This window comes from Silene latifolia, chromosome 2 (assembly GCF_048544455.1).
Source record: "Silene latifolia isolate original U9 population chromosome 2, ASM4854445v1, whole genome shotgun sequence".
Classification (NCBI taxonomy): domain Eukaryota; kingdom Viridiplantae; phylum Streptophyta; class Magnoliopsida; order Caryophyllales; family Caryophyllaceae; genus Silene; species Silene latifolia.
In genome coordinates, this window is record NC_133527.1 from 26,890,055 (window position 1) to 26,906,240 (window position 16,186).

Below are 16,186 nucleotides of genomic sequence, written 5' to 3' on the forward strand. Positions count from 1 at the left end.
TACTCGACACCTTAAAGTATACTTCACAAGAAATTTGGGGCAAACTGTTTGGGCTAAAAATAGCATAATAAGGAATGCCCACTTAATGAAATAAAACGTTATGGGAGGAGTGGTAAGGAGGAAGGAAGCCCGTAATTAGGAAAAGGGGGAGCAGGCTGAAAGAAGACCACGAGCCCATCAGAGAAGACATCCGGATTAGGGAAAGACAAGTTAGGGAGAAGTTAGGGAGATCAGGGAGAATTGGGAAAGACGGCCGAGTTTGGAAAGAGTCCATATGGAGATTATATTCCCTTTCCATAATCAAAGTAGGACATATCTAGGGTTTTTACCCTATAAATAGCCAAGGAAGCAAATCAAGAAGGACATACACATATTCACATATTCACATATTCAACAACACGTTCACACATTTACATTCAAGAACACATCCATACCACGGCATTAGCATATTATTATACTCAAATATACATCCGTCTAAGATCTTGCAGGCCTGACGCCTAGCGCCAGCAGGATTAGCTTTACGCCTCAATTGTAATCATCCTCCTATTCAAGTAGTGCAATATTTGGTAGGGTACCGTCCCTCCCGCGGTTTTTCCCACATTGGGTTTTCCGCGTCACCAAATCTCACGTGTCAATTTACATTACGTACTTATTTTTCTTTTTACTTATCAAACATACGAACAATCATACAATCAACCAACGAGTAAGACCGCATTGACCCTAATCAATCAACTTGGTAAAAAATACCTAAACACCATCCTATTAATCAAGCCAGGTATCATGGACGCACCACAGAGTTTATACACCTTGCTGAAACTGGCGGCATAACTGGCGGCATAACTGAAAGAAGCCACCAAAGTTTAGAAGCCTTTCCAAGTTGTGAGAATTTCTTGAAAGACCTGAGTAATCAAATCTCTATCAGCACATTGAAGGAACATATTGAAGTCATCACGAATGTCGAAAATCTTACCAAACTTGACCAAATACTTCAGACAATTATCCTTAAGCTCAGGAAGCTGATACAAGGCTGCATTCTGCAGGCTCTCAAGGACATTTTTAGCATCAATGTCCTCAAGGAGGCTTTCATGGCATGCCTCCTTGAGGTCGGAAACATCATACTTGTCAGCAGCGTGCAGAAGAGCAAGGCGGTGGGACCTGAAATCATTAGGGTCAATAGTGCCATAGATGTAGCTTAGGAAAGCTTGGCATGACTCAACTGACATGTCTGAAATGTTGATGGTAGAGTACTCCTTATCTTGAAGGTCGTGGGCGAACATGGTCTGGAAGACTGGTGACCGTGCTGCCAGGACTGCCCTGTGCGCCCGACCCGACCCATCGGACGTGTTGATTGTGATGTCCGTGTAGATGCCCTTGGTCAGCATGTGGTTAAGGCAATTGAGGGCTGTAGTATTGGATCTTTTCTGGGTTTGTCCTTCAGCCCAAATCGAGTAAGGCTCTCCGCCTTGTTATCATATTACTTGTTTTAGATAGATTTTGAGGCAGTTCACCAAACAGTTCAATAACTTCAGCTTGACTAGTGGCGGAACCATGATTTTTAATAAGGGAGCACAAAATTTAAGAGGACGAGGTAATATTGCAATAATGTAAACTAAGAAGAAAAATAGAAATACATTAGGCAACCGCCATATACTACACTACCAAATAGGTTTCGAACCCAAGACCAAGAAACGGAATATTGAACCCTCTTATGGATGGGAGTTGGTCTCCCTTAAGGCAGGCCATTTTGGTCTTTTTCAAAAAGACGGGATTTTTAGATCAATTTACAGTCAAATGTGACCACTTTTGGGAAAACAAGCGTATAAGCCATAAAATTATTTGGACCATTGTGGTTACATTTAACCAAAAAAGTGGTCATCAAATCCCGTCTTTTTGAAAAGACGAAAATGATATGTCTGAAACAACAATTTGTGTATCGAGTTGACGCGTACTTGTGGAGGAACAGTCTTTAAGTCGAGAAATTCAACATCAATGATGAATTTTCCTCCAAGAAGCTGAAGATCAAGTGGCCAAACAAAGTCGTCGGCACTCTTGAGTTGTTGATCTTTTATTTCTGCACAAATTTATTACACTTTTGAAAATGACAAGCAATAATAAAATCGAGTTACCTGTAATTAGAGACGAATGTATGGATTGTAACACGCCAAATCATCGTATTTTATCATTTCATGAGTATATTATTTAGAAGTATGGGTTTGTATATCAATGATAACTACAATCCATATAATGTGGGGACTATTAAGAATTTAGTCCATTGTCCCATAACATAAACATTTAGGATACAACCAAAAAAAAAAAAAATTGGCTTACCTCCTCTTTTTTGTCTTATGCACAAACAAGGTTTAATCTAATTATAATTATAATTTTCCGCTTTGAGCCGGAAATGTAAAATAAATAAGTGAGATAGTCAAATAAGAAAAACGTTAGAAAAGTGACTGAGACGGAGGAAATACCAGGATGGACAAAGGGGCTTGCGGTCACCGACGGAAGATAAGACACGGATGATGAAAGATGCAATTGGCGGATCTTCTTTACTTAGTTTGGAAATCTCGGGATAGAGCTTGATCATTAACAATCTATTCTTCTCCAGAACCAAATGCCTTAAAAACCAAACAACCAGCAATTCAGATATTTCAAATCACAATCAACAAGGCCAAAAGAGAATCTGCTGTAAATCATCTGACTATCAGAATTACTCCCTCCGTCCCTGTCGTTTTTTTATCTTTGTGAGAAATGTTTCAATTAAAAGTATACTCGTAAATGATAGGGACGAATGATGATCACATAGACACATACCACTATCGACCGTCACTTCATGACGCAAAAAGCAGAAAAAAGTTTTCCTCTAGGTACTAGTGGTCTTTTATTTTTACTCGGGTAGTTTTGAGTTAAAGACGGATACCCACATCTTAAACAAGAATTTGTGAATTTCATATCAACAATTTTCTAAAGAGTGCATTTCATTTCGGAAGGATAAATAACTGCGTAATCACACGGTTTACACATACACAGCGACTCGTAATTACAGAGTACTAATCCTTCGAAATGGCGATTTGGAAATAAAAACCGGGCTGCGAAACATCGTCAACGTTTTATAACAAATCATCGACGTTTTTTTAAAAAAAAGACGATCCTACCCTTGAACTCTCTCTTTCACTTTAATCTCTCTTTCCCTCAATCTCCCCCTTCAACCCGACACTACCAAAACTACCACACCTACACCCACACGCACTGCCGCCTCCGACCACCACCACCACACCGGCCCCGCCGCACTCTCCCCACCCTACGCATCTCGGTCCCTCTTACCGTCTCTTTTAATCACTCAACTCGCCCTCTCTCTCTCTCACTTTCTGTTTTAATCGACAAACCACCACCACCACCACCACCACGCATCATCAGCATCAAGCACCACCACCAACAGACAACACCGCAGCACCAACACCGACCACCACAAGTAAGTAATACACATCCAATTCTTTTGTTTATTATGAATTAGTTTAGGAAAAATTAGATTTTATAAATTCAAATGGATTTGGTATGTGAGAGGAGAATCTTCAATTAGTTTACTGATTTTAATTTATAATTAATTCGATTTATTGTTGTTGTCGTTGCTCGGTGATTTTTGTTGCCGTTGCATTTTTTCTTCTTGTTGTCGGGTTGAATTTGGTTTGTTGTTGGTAGTTGTATGTCATGGATGGTGAGGGACGTTGAATAGTGACGTCAGACTTGGAGGCTGATGTAGATTGCTCGCGTCGGGGTTGGAAGGTGACGTTTAATGTTCACGTCGGGGTTGGAAGGTGACGTTGAATGTTCACGTCGGGGTTGGAAGGTGACGTTGAATATTCACGTTGGGGCTGAAGGTCAGGTGACGTTGAAAGTCATCGTCCGGGGTGGGTTGGGACGTGGCCATTCATTATCTGAACAAGGGTGAGACAACGAGTCTCAACGTCCTGTGGGGAAGGGGACGATGACTGTTCACGTCGGGTATGGGCTGGGACAATGGGTTTCAACGTCCGTCCATGGTTCAGACATTTTAATTTCATTTTTGTCTTTAATTTTGTATTTTAATGGATAATTTATATATATTTCTTTGTTATAAAAAGTTGTTTATTTTTTTATCTAACGTTTTAATATCGGTAATGCAGATGACGGATGATTCCTCGTTCGATGATTCGTTGTTTAACATTGAATTCGATTAACAAAGTTGTGAATTTTTTTTTTTTTTTAAGTTTGTTGTTTGGGGGGATTTGTGAGAGAATAGAGTAGAGAGAGGGTGAGCAAGGGTAGTGATGGTTTTTTTTTTTTAAAACGTCGACAATTCGTTACAAAACGTCGACGACGTTTCGCAGCCTCCAATAAAAAGTCCTCGATAACAATGATATGACACCAAATATAAAGGTAGGGCCGCTATCAGATGTACACAGTCATATACCTATGACCCAAATAAAGGAGAGAGGGAAGCAGGTGGTGGGGGTGCCCCACTTGTCCCCCTATCCGTTTTGTGAGTAACATTATCCGTCACTTACTCCGACCCGTCTTCAGCAAGACTAACTGTTTCCTAAAGCCAACTAAAATCCAACAAAGCGTCTTATTTGTAACGGATATTATTTGTCATAAGCCGAAGACGGTAGTGTCTCTTTCACAATAAGGCAAATTGGAAGACAAGTAAGGTAGAAATAGAGCACCGAAGGTAACATGGAAACTCAACAATAACTAGGAAAGTCCAAGTGGGATCCGTACCCACTAATTTCCTAGAAATAGGTTACGCCTTAGCTTAGTGTGTCAGACGTAGGAGACAAGCTAAAATGGAAGATCAACAAATAACTAGGATGTGAAATTCCTTTAGAAAATTTTAATATTATTAAGGATATGAAATTAGACCTTTATTTTTTTTGATGAAGTGATAATTAAATATTACTTTCGTGAAATTAACAAGGTTGTTGACTTCATTGCTTCTATTGGACATTCATGTCCAACTCTTTTGAGGTGGTTTGATAGCCGGTGACTTCAACTTACCTCTCTTATTCGAAAGGATGAGATAGATTGATCATATCCTAGAGGATCAACCTAGTTTTCTTTCATAATCCATAAAAAACAAACAAAAAAAAAACTAGGAAAGTCCAAGTGGAGATCCATACCAACTAATTTGCTTAGCTTAGTTGTCTTCGACACAAATTCAACCCACCAAATTAAATTTATATCACTCCTTATTCCATTTAGTACTTGTGTTTTAACATTCAATGGATAAGGAAAGTTTGTCAATTCTTGCCTTATGTTTGTTTATCTTTGATTTCAGTTATCCACTTATCTCTCAAACATACTATTAGACATTGTCATTAACTAGTTTTTGAATCCGTGCACTGCACGGGTGGCAACAAAAATTATTATCAAAAGTAAAAAACTTACGTATTTTTTGGATTTAGTAAATTAATAAATATTAGAAAATGTTACTTTGTCTACCCATACACTTTTGATAAGTTTATATTGCTTAATTTTATTCAAACTATTCCACTTTTTTTTCTCGACTTTTTATACTTATGAGAGATGAAATTTGAAAAATAAATATAAAATAATCATAGATTTCATAACCAATTTACTTACGCAATATACAATGTTTTTTATTTTTTTATCATATTACTTTTGTTTTCCTGGTCATCTGGAAGCAGCATTCACTATCATTACCGACTACCTCGAGACCTATCCGTACATCCTCCACCGTAGTGATGACCAACGACGTCTCTCTCAACCCCTATCTCTCCCCCCCCCCCCCCCCTCCCCCCAACTAACCACCCTCTTGCAACCCTCCACCACCATTCTCTACGTCCCCCATCGTATACCCTCAAACATAACCACCTTCCCGGCCTCATCCTGTGTGTGACTCCTAACCCTACTCGTAAACTTATTCGGTTCCTCTACCCCATCATTACCCACCCATAGCGAGTTCGCTTACCCTTCCTCTATCACGACTTCCCACCATCAACACCACCCATTCATTTGTCTTTCAAGTCGCCAAATACTAATTTTTTAAAATTTCTTTTTTTTTGTTTACTAAGTCATGTTAACACTTGCCTCTCAACATTGTAGAACAATTTCTCATGCAACACAATTAATTTGATATAATTTAAAATGGGAGATTGACCAATAAAATTAAAATAAAATATTTTTTTGTTAACACCTTATTTACTACCTTTCAATGTCATAATGTTATGTATTAGTTATTAGATATTTTTTAAAATTTATTCCAATTTATAAAAATTGAAAATAATACCAAGTATCTAAATTGATTTTATGATAATTTTGTACGAAGAATTATCTATTTCTCATGCTCTGATGTATATTATAGAATTACTTGATTAATTTTAGCTAATTTATATTTATTTCCTTTTTTTAGTTTTTTTTTAAAACCAACATCAGAATAAAGTAAGATTGTTTCAAGGTAATCAAATATTTTCTTAAACTTCTTTCGTTAAATGACGCACTTTAATTTATGGAACGAATCAAAAAAATTTAAGTAGTAGCAACCTTACTCGTTATAGTAGTTTAGATGCGATTTTGACAATGGGACATTGTCTTGTAAGGAAATAAAGATTGGTTGTTAAATATTACAATTAATAATATGATTATGATTAATATTAAATGAACTTATAAATTTGCCAATTTCTCATGTTTATGACACTCTATAAATTACCGATTTCAGCTACAATATAATATATACGATATACGATACGGAGTACTTCTTCTAACTTAAGAGAATATTTACATTTTTATTATTTGGTGAGGAGTTATACAAGACGCTTATTTTCAGTTGCAGGATTACATTTTAACATTTTTATGATACGTAGTACGCTTATTTTGTAATTGGCAGGGCGCTTATTTTGTAATTGGCGATTTGAAAGAAAAAAATCGTCATTTTTGAACTCTTAAACAGGAGTTATGGCCTCTTAAAGTTTTCCAGATAATTATATTGGGTATTTCGTGCCAAATATCAAACCTGATCGATGATATCGTGTGAGTTTTTTGTTCTTGTTTTAACTGCACTCAAGATTTTATTTTTGCCATTTATTACCAAGATTTTGTGACCTCAACATATTTTACATTTACATAGTATAATTATTTTTGACTTGCGACATTGTTCGCTCTATACTACTTAGAAAACAAAAGTGACTCGTTGATAGCTGAAAAAGACAAAAATACGTATTAGAGCTGTAATTCGAAGTACATTGAAATCTTTCTTTAGGCAAAACCAAAGCAGGAGTACACAAATTGTCTCTAAACTCTACTTCACTCTTTCACATACTCCCTCCGTCGTCCGAGTCGTCATCTGTTCGACTTTGATAAAGATACCCTCAATAAAAAATTAAACAAATGATTAGACAAAGAAATACATGACAATTAATGCAAATCAAATAGTTATAGTACCATATAACACTATTAAACAATAAAAATCATCATTTATCCACAATCAATTTTTACTACGCATACCATATAAAACTACAATGATGAAGAAATAAGATGAAACAATTATAGATTAAAATATATAAGGGCGCTGATATATTACCACTCCAACACCAAGATCAATATCTTACCATTTATTTTCATCTTATTTGACTTGAGTGTGTCGAATTCCTCCTTGCCTTAAGGACCGACTTCCGTAATCATAATCACTGTTATTATTAGAAGGACTCGACATTCATATTAGTTGTTATTTAACTATATATAAAATTAGAGCCCTGCTCAATTACAATATTAGAAAAAAAAAAAAAAAATAAAAGTAGTAAATGAAAGATTAAAAAGGAGCACTGTCGACTTCTTCTGATTATCATACCTTGCGCTGAAAAATAATATTCTAAACAATTGGGCATGACTTTTTGTCTAACAGAGGCAAGGAGATAATGATGGTTGAAGGTGGCATTTGGAGGTAACCATAAAAATGGCGGCGGACAAACTCGCATATATTAAATTTGCGAAGTATACGAACGGTTTAAATAAGGAGTCTTGATATTAAGAAGAAAAATGGCGGGAATTAGTAGTAATAAAAGTGTGAATATATCAGAAGATCATTTAAATATACGAAGTAGCTATTTTCTATATTTGCTCAATATAAAAGCTTACTTTAGCAAAATCTCAGCAACTTAATCCTCATTTCAAATAGGAAGTGAATGCTTCGGTATCTTTTTAGTTGCATGAATCACGCCCAAATTTGAAATCAATATTGACGTGATTTTAAGAGATATTAATGGAGAAATTAGTGTTAAAACTTTCCTAATGATGCATAGATATATACGGCAAATCAAGGAAATGAAAATAAGATGCCAAAATTTAATGCAAACTTTCAATTTATGTAATTGTCATTCGAGTATGCTATAATTATAATTTATAATTATAACTATGGAAGTTAATAAAATTTACATTTACATTTAAACTTGATTGATTGATTGACATTTTAAATTAAGATAAAATCGCATGCTACCAGATAGAATCACACTTAGAAAATTTATACTCCGTATAATTTATATTGTTTCTATGATTAGAATACACTAAATATCTTCTAAAATCAATTATACGAAATATCTCTAAAATCATGTTTTCCATGTTTGGTCCGTGATTCACGCATCTATTCAGATTTTTGAAAATATACACTTGGAAATGGAAATTTTGTAGCAATATTGTTTGTAGAATATATTGTAGAATTTTTTTGCTTTATTTTGAGCAAAAATCTGTAGAATTTTTTTGCTTAATTTTTGTGACTATATTCACAAAAACTATATTGTTTGTAGAATATATTCACGAAAATCTGTAGAATTTTGTAGCAATATTGTTTGTAGAATTTTTTTTGCTTAATTTTTTAATTTTAATCCATAAATAGTATTCAAATACTATATTCTTTCCGTTTTTTAGGGGATTGATAGATGTAATTGAAGGTTTGATTTAGGAATTCGAAGATTTTTTTTTGGTAATATTTGGTAACTTCTAAAATACTTAAAATTGGGCAGAAATCATATATTGGGCATAAATACTTCACCTGACATGATTGGAGATGTTAATTTTTTTTTTTTAAAATAAACAATGACACGTGGCATCGGAAGAGACAGTGACACGTGGCATCTGAAGGGACAGTGACACGTGGCGATCAAAGAGGTTGGCGGTTATTGCTTTAATATAATATATGATATTAAGAACTGTTCTTTTAACTTAATTTCAAATTTTATAAATTCAATTTAAGTCATTTTAACTTTATAAAATTTAGTTCTGTTCTGTTCTTTTTAAACTCCATTAAATTAAGGTAGATATAGTTCAAATAAGATGATGATGATGATTATTATTATTACTATATTATTATTATTATTATTATTATTATATTAATTTATTTACTATTGTTGCTATTTGTTTTGGTAAAAATTTACCGGTTTATGAATTAATTATGTGAGTGATAGTGATTATTCTTAATGCCAATTATGGTTCAAATGCAACGATATGAAAAACGAAATAAAGACGAACGAGAGAATGACACGGAGGATTTTTGGTGACGCGGAAAACCCGGTGTGGGAACAACCGAGAGAGGAGTCGGAATCCCACCAACTTTTCACTATAATCGAGGATAAATGCGTAAGTAAGGAAGTACAAGATTATTTTTGTAGCAGAGTATTGCTAAGTATAGACGGGATTTTTAGGAGTGATATGTTGCTTGAGATGTTTTTCGAATACCCTTGGTATGTTGCTCTTCTCTTGTTTATATAGCTGCCGGAACCAGATTTTAGGGTTATGGAACTGCCCCCTGCTTCTGCTCCTAGATACTTGGTCAACTCCCATGTGAATAGGAGTTTGTTGATTGACTTGGTTGGTGGCCTTATGTTGCACGTGTGTTTTTAGCTCATCAATTTTGTGTTTGTTTACTTTTCAATCCCAAGGTCCCCTTTATGCCACATCATCAATCCCCTTTTCTTTCCATCTTCCAATAATCGTATGCCACGTCGCCATCTTTATGCCATACTTTCTTCCAGTAAAAAAGTGCCACGTCACAGATGATAAAATTTATTTTTTATACCTAACAATTGCCCCCAAATTACCGTCTCAAATGATTTTAGGCGGGAATTTCTGTTTGCGATGCGGAGGACTGACGAAGTTTTAGCAGTTACCTTGGTTCTACAACTTCCCCCATTTAATGCTTCTCAACCGCCAATTAACTCCCCACTTGCCCTCAAACTCTTCTTTTTATACTACTCCCTCGGTATCCTCCTCCTTTTATATTCCCCAACTCCTCTCATCATTACCTCTCACTTTCCCATCTTTCTCACTATTCATCAACTGCTCCTTTCCCGGCCGCCGTGACAGGTACCCTGTCGTCCTTTCCCTCTTTTGCTTCCTTTTTCCTTTGTTTTATCATGTCCAATCAAGATGCTTCTTCGACTTCCGCTGCAGAGACTCCGGCGTCGGCCGACCTTTTTCCTTCCGGCGGTGTCCTTTCCGCCAAGCATTCCTGTGATTCCGACTTCACTCCAGAGGATCTTGCTTATATCAAGGAGACATTTGGTTTTTCCGACCATGTGGTGTTTCACATACCCGTTCCTGGTCAGAAAGCTGATTTTGTGAGGGAGGGGTGGATATGTTTGTATGAATATGCATTCCGCCTGGGCCTGAGGTTCTCGTTTCCTCCTCTGGTCCAGGAATTTCTGAATCTGAATAGTTTGGCTATCTGTCAAGTTGCCTCGTATACTTGGCGAACTCTGCTTGCAGTACATGCTATGAATAGCCGCTATGTCTATGACATTGGTCTTTCAGATCTTGCACATCTGTTCTCGGTCAGGTCCCTTAGTCGGGGCCAGGTGACCATTCAGGTGCGAGATGGGGAGAAAAGTTGCATCATCTTTCCCGTGAAACCTGATGATAGTAAGTGGTTCTCTCGTTTTATCTTCTTGAAAATTGATACACTTCCTCCTCCCACTGATTACATCGTCAGCACCTGGCGGTACTTGCATGCCCTTACTTTTTAATTTTTATTTTGACACTTATGTTTCCTTACTTGGCTTCTTGCGTAGGTTTGCATCATCTGATTCCATCTTCCAACGAGGTTGCATCTTTGACCAAACTTTTCGGGCCTCCGGAGGAACGCCGGACTTTTACTAATCTGGTTCAGGATTCTGTATCTGCTTCGAAAGAAGAAGAACTCAAAGAAGAAGGAGGAGAGGTGGAAGTACGCGAATCAATGTCGACTGGTATGCTACTTTGTCCCTTTTTCTGGTTCTGGTCATACAATACCTTTCTGGTTCTGATTTGATTATCTCTGCCTTCAGGTTCCGCAAAATCCAAAATTTTGCTGGATGACGTCCTGGCTCTGAGGGAAAAGAAACGTGTTGAGGTTGCTCCTAAGCCTGCTGAGAAAAGAAAAACCGTCCCTGCCCCTGGTTCCGGACCTCCTGCTAAGAGAAGATCTGCTGCTGTGGGTCAGGCTAAGGAACAAACTCCCTTCGAAGCCACTCCTCTAGCCGCAAGGCCTCCAATTCCTGGGCATGGGTTGTCTGCTTCTGGGGATCCTCTTGTTCCAGGACACCGCCCCTACTTCCGCCTGTCTCTCTATCGAATCTACACTGTCTCGGTTCCCGCTTCGGAGCTATTCCGCATCCGGAGCCGCATCGCTTCGGAGCTACTCCTGCGTCTGGGGCTATTCCTACTTCCAAATCTGCTCCTGCTACTAGGGTTGTTGCCTTTACATTTCCAGACGACTTTGGCAAGGCCAAATCTGCGCGCAACCTGGGCTTAATGAACCAGCTGCTGTTTCTTGCCCCCAGGTCTGCGTTGGGGAGCAGAGCCCCGCGTGATTTGGTGGATCGTACAGCTGAGCATTCCTTTGAGGTGAATAGCTACTAACTGCTTCAAGCTTTCTCTTTCTCTGTTTTTTTTTTCACTCTGCTCTGGTTTGACAGTCTTTCTAGACGGCTTTATTCCTGCGGGAGAAGGTACCTCTCCTGGAAGCAGAGTATGCTGATTTTCAGAAGCAGATGAGAGCAGCTGAGCAGGGCAGACTTAAAATCCAGGCTGATTTAGACAAGTCCCCAGTCTTCGCTGGAGGAGGCCGCTCGAAGCGAAGTTCTGAGTAGTCTTTCGATCTTTGAAGAACGGAGTTTCAGTGCCGAGAGAAGAATCTGCGACGCTAAGGAACGTCTGCCGAGGCCGAAAGTCTGCAATCGATCTTTGAGAAACGTGCTTCCGATGCTGAAAAACATGCTTCTGATGCTGAGAAGCGTGCTTCTGATGCGGAGGCTCGTGTTTCTCAGATTCTGGAAGAGAAGGCTTCTGAAGTGCAAGAGTTGAAGGAGAAGAATGCCGAGCTCGGGGAGACTTTAGTGAATGCTCTTTCTTATGCTGCTCGGGAGACGAAGATTAAGTGCATAAAGGCGTTCCAAAGTGGAGAGCATTCGGCTTGTGACTTGGGAGCTGAAGAGGAAAGGCTTGCTGCTGATTTTCCTGATGGCCTGAACCTGGATCTGCTAGCTGGCCTGGTAGAAGCTGGCGCTGCTTCTGCTGATGATCCAGGTGCTGAGGAGGAGGTGACCTCTCCTGCTCGTGACACCCAGGCATCTGCTGTTGAGGCGGTGGATCATGTTGATATTGACTAGCTTTTTCTGCGTCTGAAAAACTTTTATCATGCCTAGTTAGTTTTTGGCCCTGCAGTGCCTAACATTTTAATTTCGAACAGTCTGATGTATTTTGGTCTGGTTCTGGTGTCAAGACATATTTTGCTTTTGAACTTAAGTGTTTTTCTGCTAGATATATCTTTGTGTCGTACCGTTTCTGGTGCTTTGATTTGTGCATGCACGTCGTTTGTTTGGCCATCGCTGTTTGATTGCTGGCTAAGGGGTCTAGTATGCCCACTCGTTCATAGGAGCCAGGCTTGTGTGGGTGCTAATGCATCGCGGAAGACTGGTTGTCCCGGTTGTACGTGCTTAACAACGGACACACGCCTTCTGTAGTGAATACAGACTTTGCCAGATTAGTTTGCATTTTATTCACTTAGCCATTTATTTGAAAGAAATAGAAAGGAATTTTTAAAACACTTAAAGTGGTTTTATAACTTGAGAATTTTATAATCTTAATTAAAATGCATGTAGAGTTATTTCAGAACCAGAAAATGTTAGGATCTAAATATGCTAGAAAAATTTCAGAACTAGGAAATGTTCAAAAAGATATTCAAATTCAAAATTGGTGTAAAGTGTTTAGAACCATAAAATGTTAAACTCGGAAATAATTTTTCAGAACCAGAAAAATATTCAGAGCCAGAGAAATATTTAAAGCAATATCTAGAACCTGGCTGAGCTGTATCTGGTAGGCTGAGTACCCAGTTGCTGACCATGCTGGTGACTTAAATGAAATATTTTTTCAAGTGGGTGATATTCCAGGATCTGGGAATCATTTGTCCTTCCATAGTCATGAGTCGTTAAACTCCATTTCCAATTGTACTTTCTACTTGGTATGGCCCCTCCTAGTTGTAGGCGAATTTTCCTGCTCGCTGGTTCTTGGTATTCTGGAAGACTTTCCTCAGGACCAGATCTCCTACCTGCAGGGTTCTTATTTTTACATTTTTGTTATATCTTCTAGCCACAGTTTGTCGGTAGGAAGCCATCCTGATCTGGGCGCAGGTTCTGAGTTCATCTATCGTGTCCAGACTGCTTGCCATTTCTACCTGATTCCGATCTTCTGTTATGCATCCATATCTGTGGGTTGGGACCCTAATTTCGGATGGAATGACTGCTTCTGCTCCGAACACCAGGCTGAAGGGAGTTTGTCCCGTTGCAACCTTGGGTGTGGTTCTGTCAGCCCAGAGAACCAGAGGTAGCTCTTCTGCCCATTTGCCCCCAATCTCCTCCAGCTTATTTTTCAAATTTTCGACGATAATCTTATTGCTGGATTCAGCTTGTCCGTTGGACTGGGGGTTCCTAGGAGTAGACTTCTGCAACGAGATATTCCACCTAGCACAAAAAGCTTCAGTCTTATTTCCAATGAATTGGGACCCATTATCACATATAATCTCAGATGGAATGCCAAACCTGCATATGATATTGCGTTTAATGAAAGATATCACATGGGTTTCTGTAACCTGGGAGGATGATTCTGCTTCTATCCATTTGGAGAAGTAGTCCGTCATGGCGAGCATATAGACTTTGTTTCTTGGCGCTCTGGGTAATGGTCCCACGATGTCCATTCCCCACTTCATGAAGGGCCATGGTGAGATAACCTGATACAGAGGCTCTGCAGGCTGGTGGCTAACGTGGGCGTGCCTCTGACAAGCGTCACATCTTTTTGCGAATTCCATGGCGTCTTTGCGCATTGTGGGCCAGAAGTATCCCTGCCTCAGTGCCTTGTTGGACAGGCTCCTGCCCCCTGCATGGTTTCCACATTCTCCATTGCGGAGAGCATGCAAAACAGCCTGAGACTCTTCCCGATCCAGGCATCTGAGGTAGGGTCCAGCGAGGGATTTCCTGAACAAAACACCATCAATTAGTATGAATTTGGATGCTCTCATTCTGAAGCCCCTTACCTCATTTTTATCTGCTGGCAGGATATCATTCTGCAGCCAGTCAAGGTATGGTTTCCTCCAGTCTAGAGTATTTTCTTCACCGCTGGTGCTGCACACCACTTCTGCTTCCTGCTGAGATTTTAGTGTTGCTGACACCATCACGTGGACAATTGGTATTGTGGAGATGGCTCCTGTTTTGAAGGTTGCCCTCAGGGTGGCTAGTGCGTCTGCTTCTGCATTCTGATCCCTGGGGATTTGCTTGATGTTGAACGTGACAAATCTGAGTTTCAGCTCCTTTGCTACGTCTAGGTATGCCATCATCCTGGGATCCCTGCCCTCATAGCAATTATTAACATGGTTAACTATAAGCTTAGAATCACTGCAAACCTAGAGGTGTCTGATTTTCAGATCCAGAGCCAGCTTCAGACCCAGGATCAATGCCTCATATTCTGCTTCGTTGTTTGTGGCTTTGAATTCATATCGTACAACCTGGACTATGAGATCTCCCTGGGGCGACTTGAGGACCAGTCCTACTCCTGCTTCTTTGGCATTGGAGGCTCCGTCCACATGTAGCTCTCATACTTGTTCCCATTTATCTTCTTCCAGACTCAGAATGTCCTGTTCTGCCTGGGTCTGGAGAGCTGGGCAGAAGTCAGACATAAAGTCTGCCAGAGCCTGAGACTTTATGGCCGTACGGGGTTCAAACTTCAAATCGTAACCGCTCAAGTGCATGGACCATTTAGCCATCCTCCCTGACAATTCTAGTTTTCTCATGATGGTCTTAAGAGGATAGTTAGTTATCACAGAAATTGTATGAGACTCGAAGTAGGGACGCAATTTATAAGATGCAGTAACTAGTGCAAGGATAAATGTTTCTAGTGACGTATACCTGGTCTCCGCTGGAAGCAAAGACTTACTGACGTAATACACTGGGTGTTGTGATCCTACCTGCTCTCGCACTAGTACTGCACTGACTGCTACTTCTGTGAGTGACAGGCACATGAATAGTGGCTCTCCTGGTTCTAGATTCGACAGGAGTGGTGGGGTGCTGAGATAACGTTTCAGCTTCTGAAATGCTTTCTAATGTTCCTCCGTCCACTCAAATCTCTGGCTCTTTCTAAGTACATCATAAAACAGCCTGGATCTGTCCGAGGATCTGGATATGAATCTGTTTAGGGCTGCCACTCTTCCAGTCAGGTGCTGGACGTCTTTCGGTTTCTGTGGTGACTCCAGCTGCAGAATTGCTCTGATTTGTTCGGTGCTGGCCTCTATTCCCCTCTGGGTCACCATATACCCCAGAAATTTTCCACTGGATACTCCAAAGGTACAGTTTATCGGATTCAGCTTCATTTGATATTTTCTGAGGGTATTGAAAGTTTCTGCCAGATGCTGGTGGTGCTGTGAAGCCTGCTTCGATTTGACGACCATATCGTCTATGTATACTTCCATAGTTTGGCCTATTTTCTCTTTAAACATCATGTTCACCAGCTGTTGATAGGTAGATCCTGCATTTTTCAGTCCAAAAGGCATGACATTATAACAATAGATACCTCACTCGGATCTGAATGCTGTCTTTTCCTGGTCACTGGGGTGCATCTTTATCTGGTTATATCCACTCCAGGCATCCAGGAATGTCAGCATCTCGTGGCCTGCAGT

At 39.4% G+C, this 16,186-nt stretch overlaps 2 protein-coding genes across 2 annotated transcripts; both read right to left on the bottom strand.

The window, feature by feature from the left end:
• Nucleotides 1-729: 729 nt before the first annotated feature.
• On the bottom strand, nucleotides 730-5,848 carry LOC141637884 (BTB/POZ domain-containing protein At1g55760-like). The gene is made up of 2 exons (XM_074447295.1): nucleotides 5,806-5,848; nucleotides 730-1,462 (listed from the first exon to the last, which is right to left on the bottom strand). The coding sequence occupies exons 1-2, from the start codon at nucleotides 5,846-5,848 to the stop codon at nucleotides 861-863; spliced, it is 645 nt and encodes a 214-aa protein (XP_074303396.1). The 3' UTR covers nucleotides 730-860.
• A 7,465-nt stretch (nucleotides 5,849-13,313) lies between these two features.
• Nucleotides 13,314-15,532, bottom strand: LOC141637893 (uncharacterized). The gene is made up of 3 exons (XM_074447301.1): nucleotides 15,113-15,532; nucleotides 14,552-14,917; nucleotides 13,314-13,580 (listed from the first exon to the last, which is right to left on the bottom strand). Exons 1-3 carry the CDS (start codon nucleotides 15,530-15,532, stop codon nucleotides 13,314-13,316), a joined length of 1,053 nt encoding a protein of 350 aa, XP_074303402.1.
• Between the last annotated feature and the right edge of the window lie 654 nt (nucleotides 15,533-16,186).

What these genes read in the sequence shown, in the direction of transcription:
- LOC141637884 (XM_074447295.1), bottom strand. Translation starts at nt 5,848, where the DNA reads ATGGGGGACGTAGAGAATGGTGGTGGAGGGTTGCAAGAGGGTG. An exon ending in TGGAGGGTTGCAAGAGGGTG is followed by an intron (nt 1,463 to 5,805) that starts GTTAGTTGGGGG and finishes TATGATAACAAG; the next exon opens with GCGGAGAGCCTTACTCGATT.
- LOC141637893 (XM_074447301.1), bottom strand. Translation starts at nt 15,532, where the DNA reads ATGTGCCTGTCACTCACAGAAGTAGCAGTCAGTGCAGTACTAGTGCGA. An exon ending in AAGAAGATAAATGGGAACAA is followed by an intron (nt 14,918 to 15,112) that starts GTATGAGAGCTA and finishes AGACACCTCTAG; the next exon opens with GTTTGCAGTGATTCTAAGCT. An exon ending in TGCCAGCAGATAAAAATGAG is followed by an intron (nt 13,581 to 14,551) that starts GTAAGGGGCTTC and finishes TGTAAAAATAAG; the next exon opens with AACCCTGCAGGTAGGAGATC.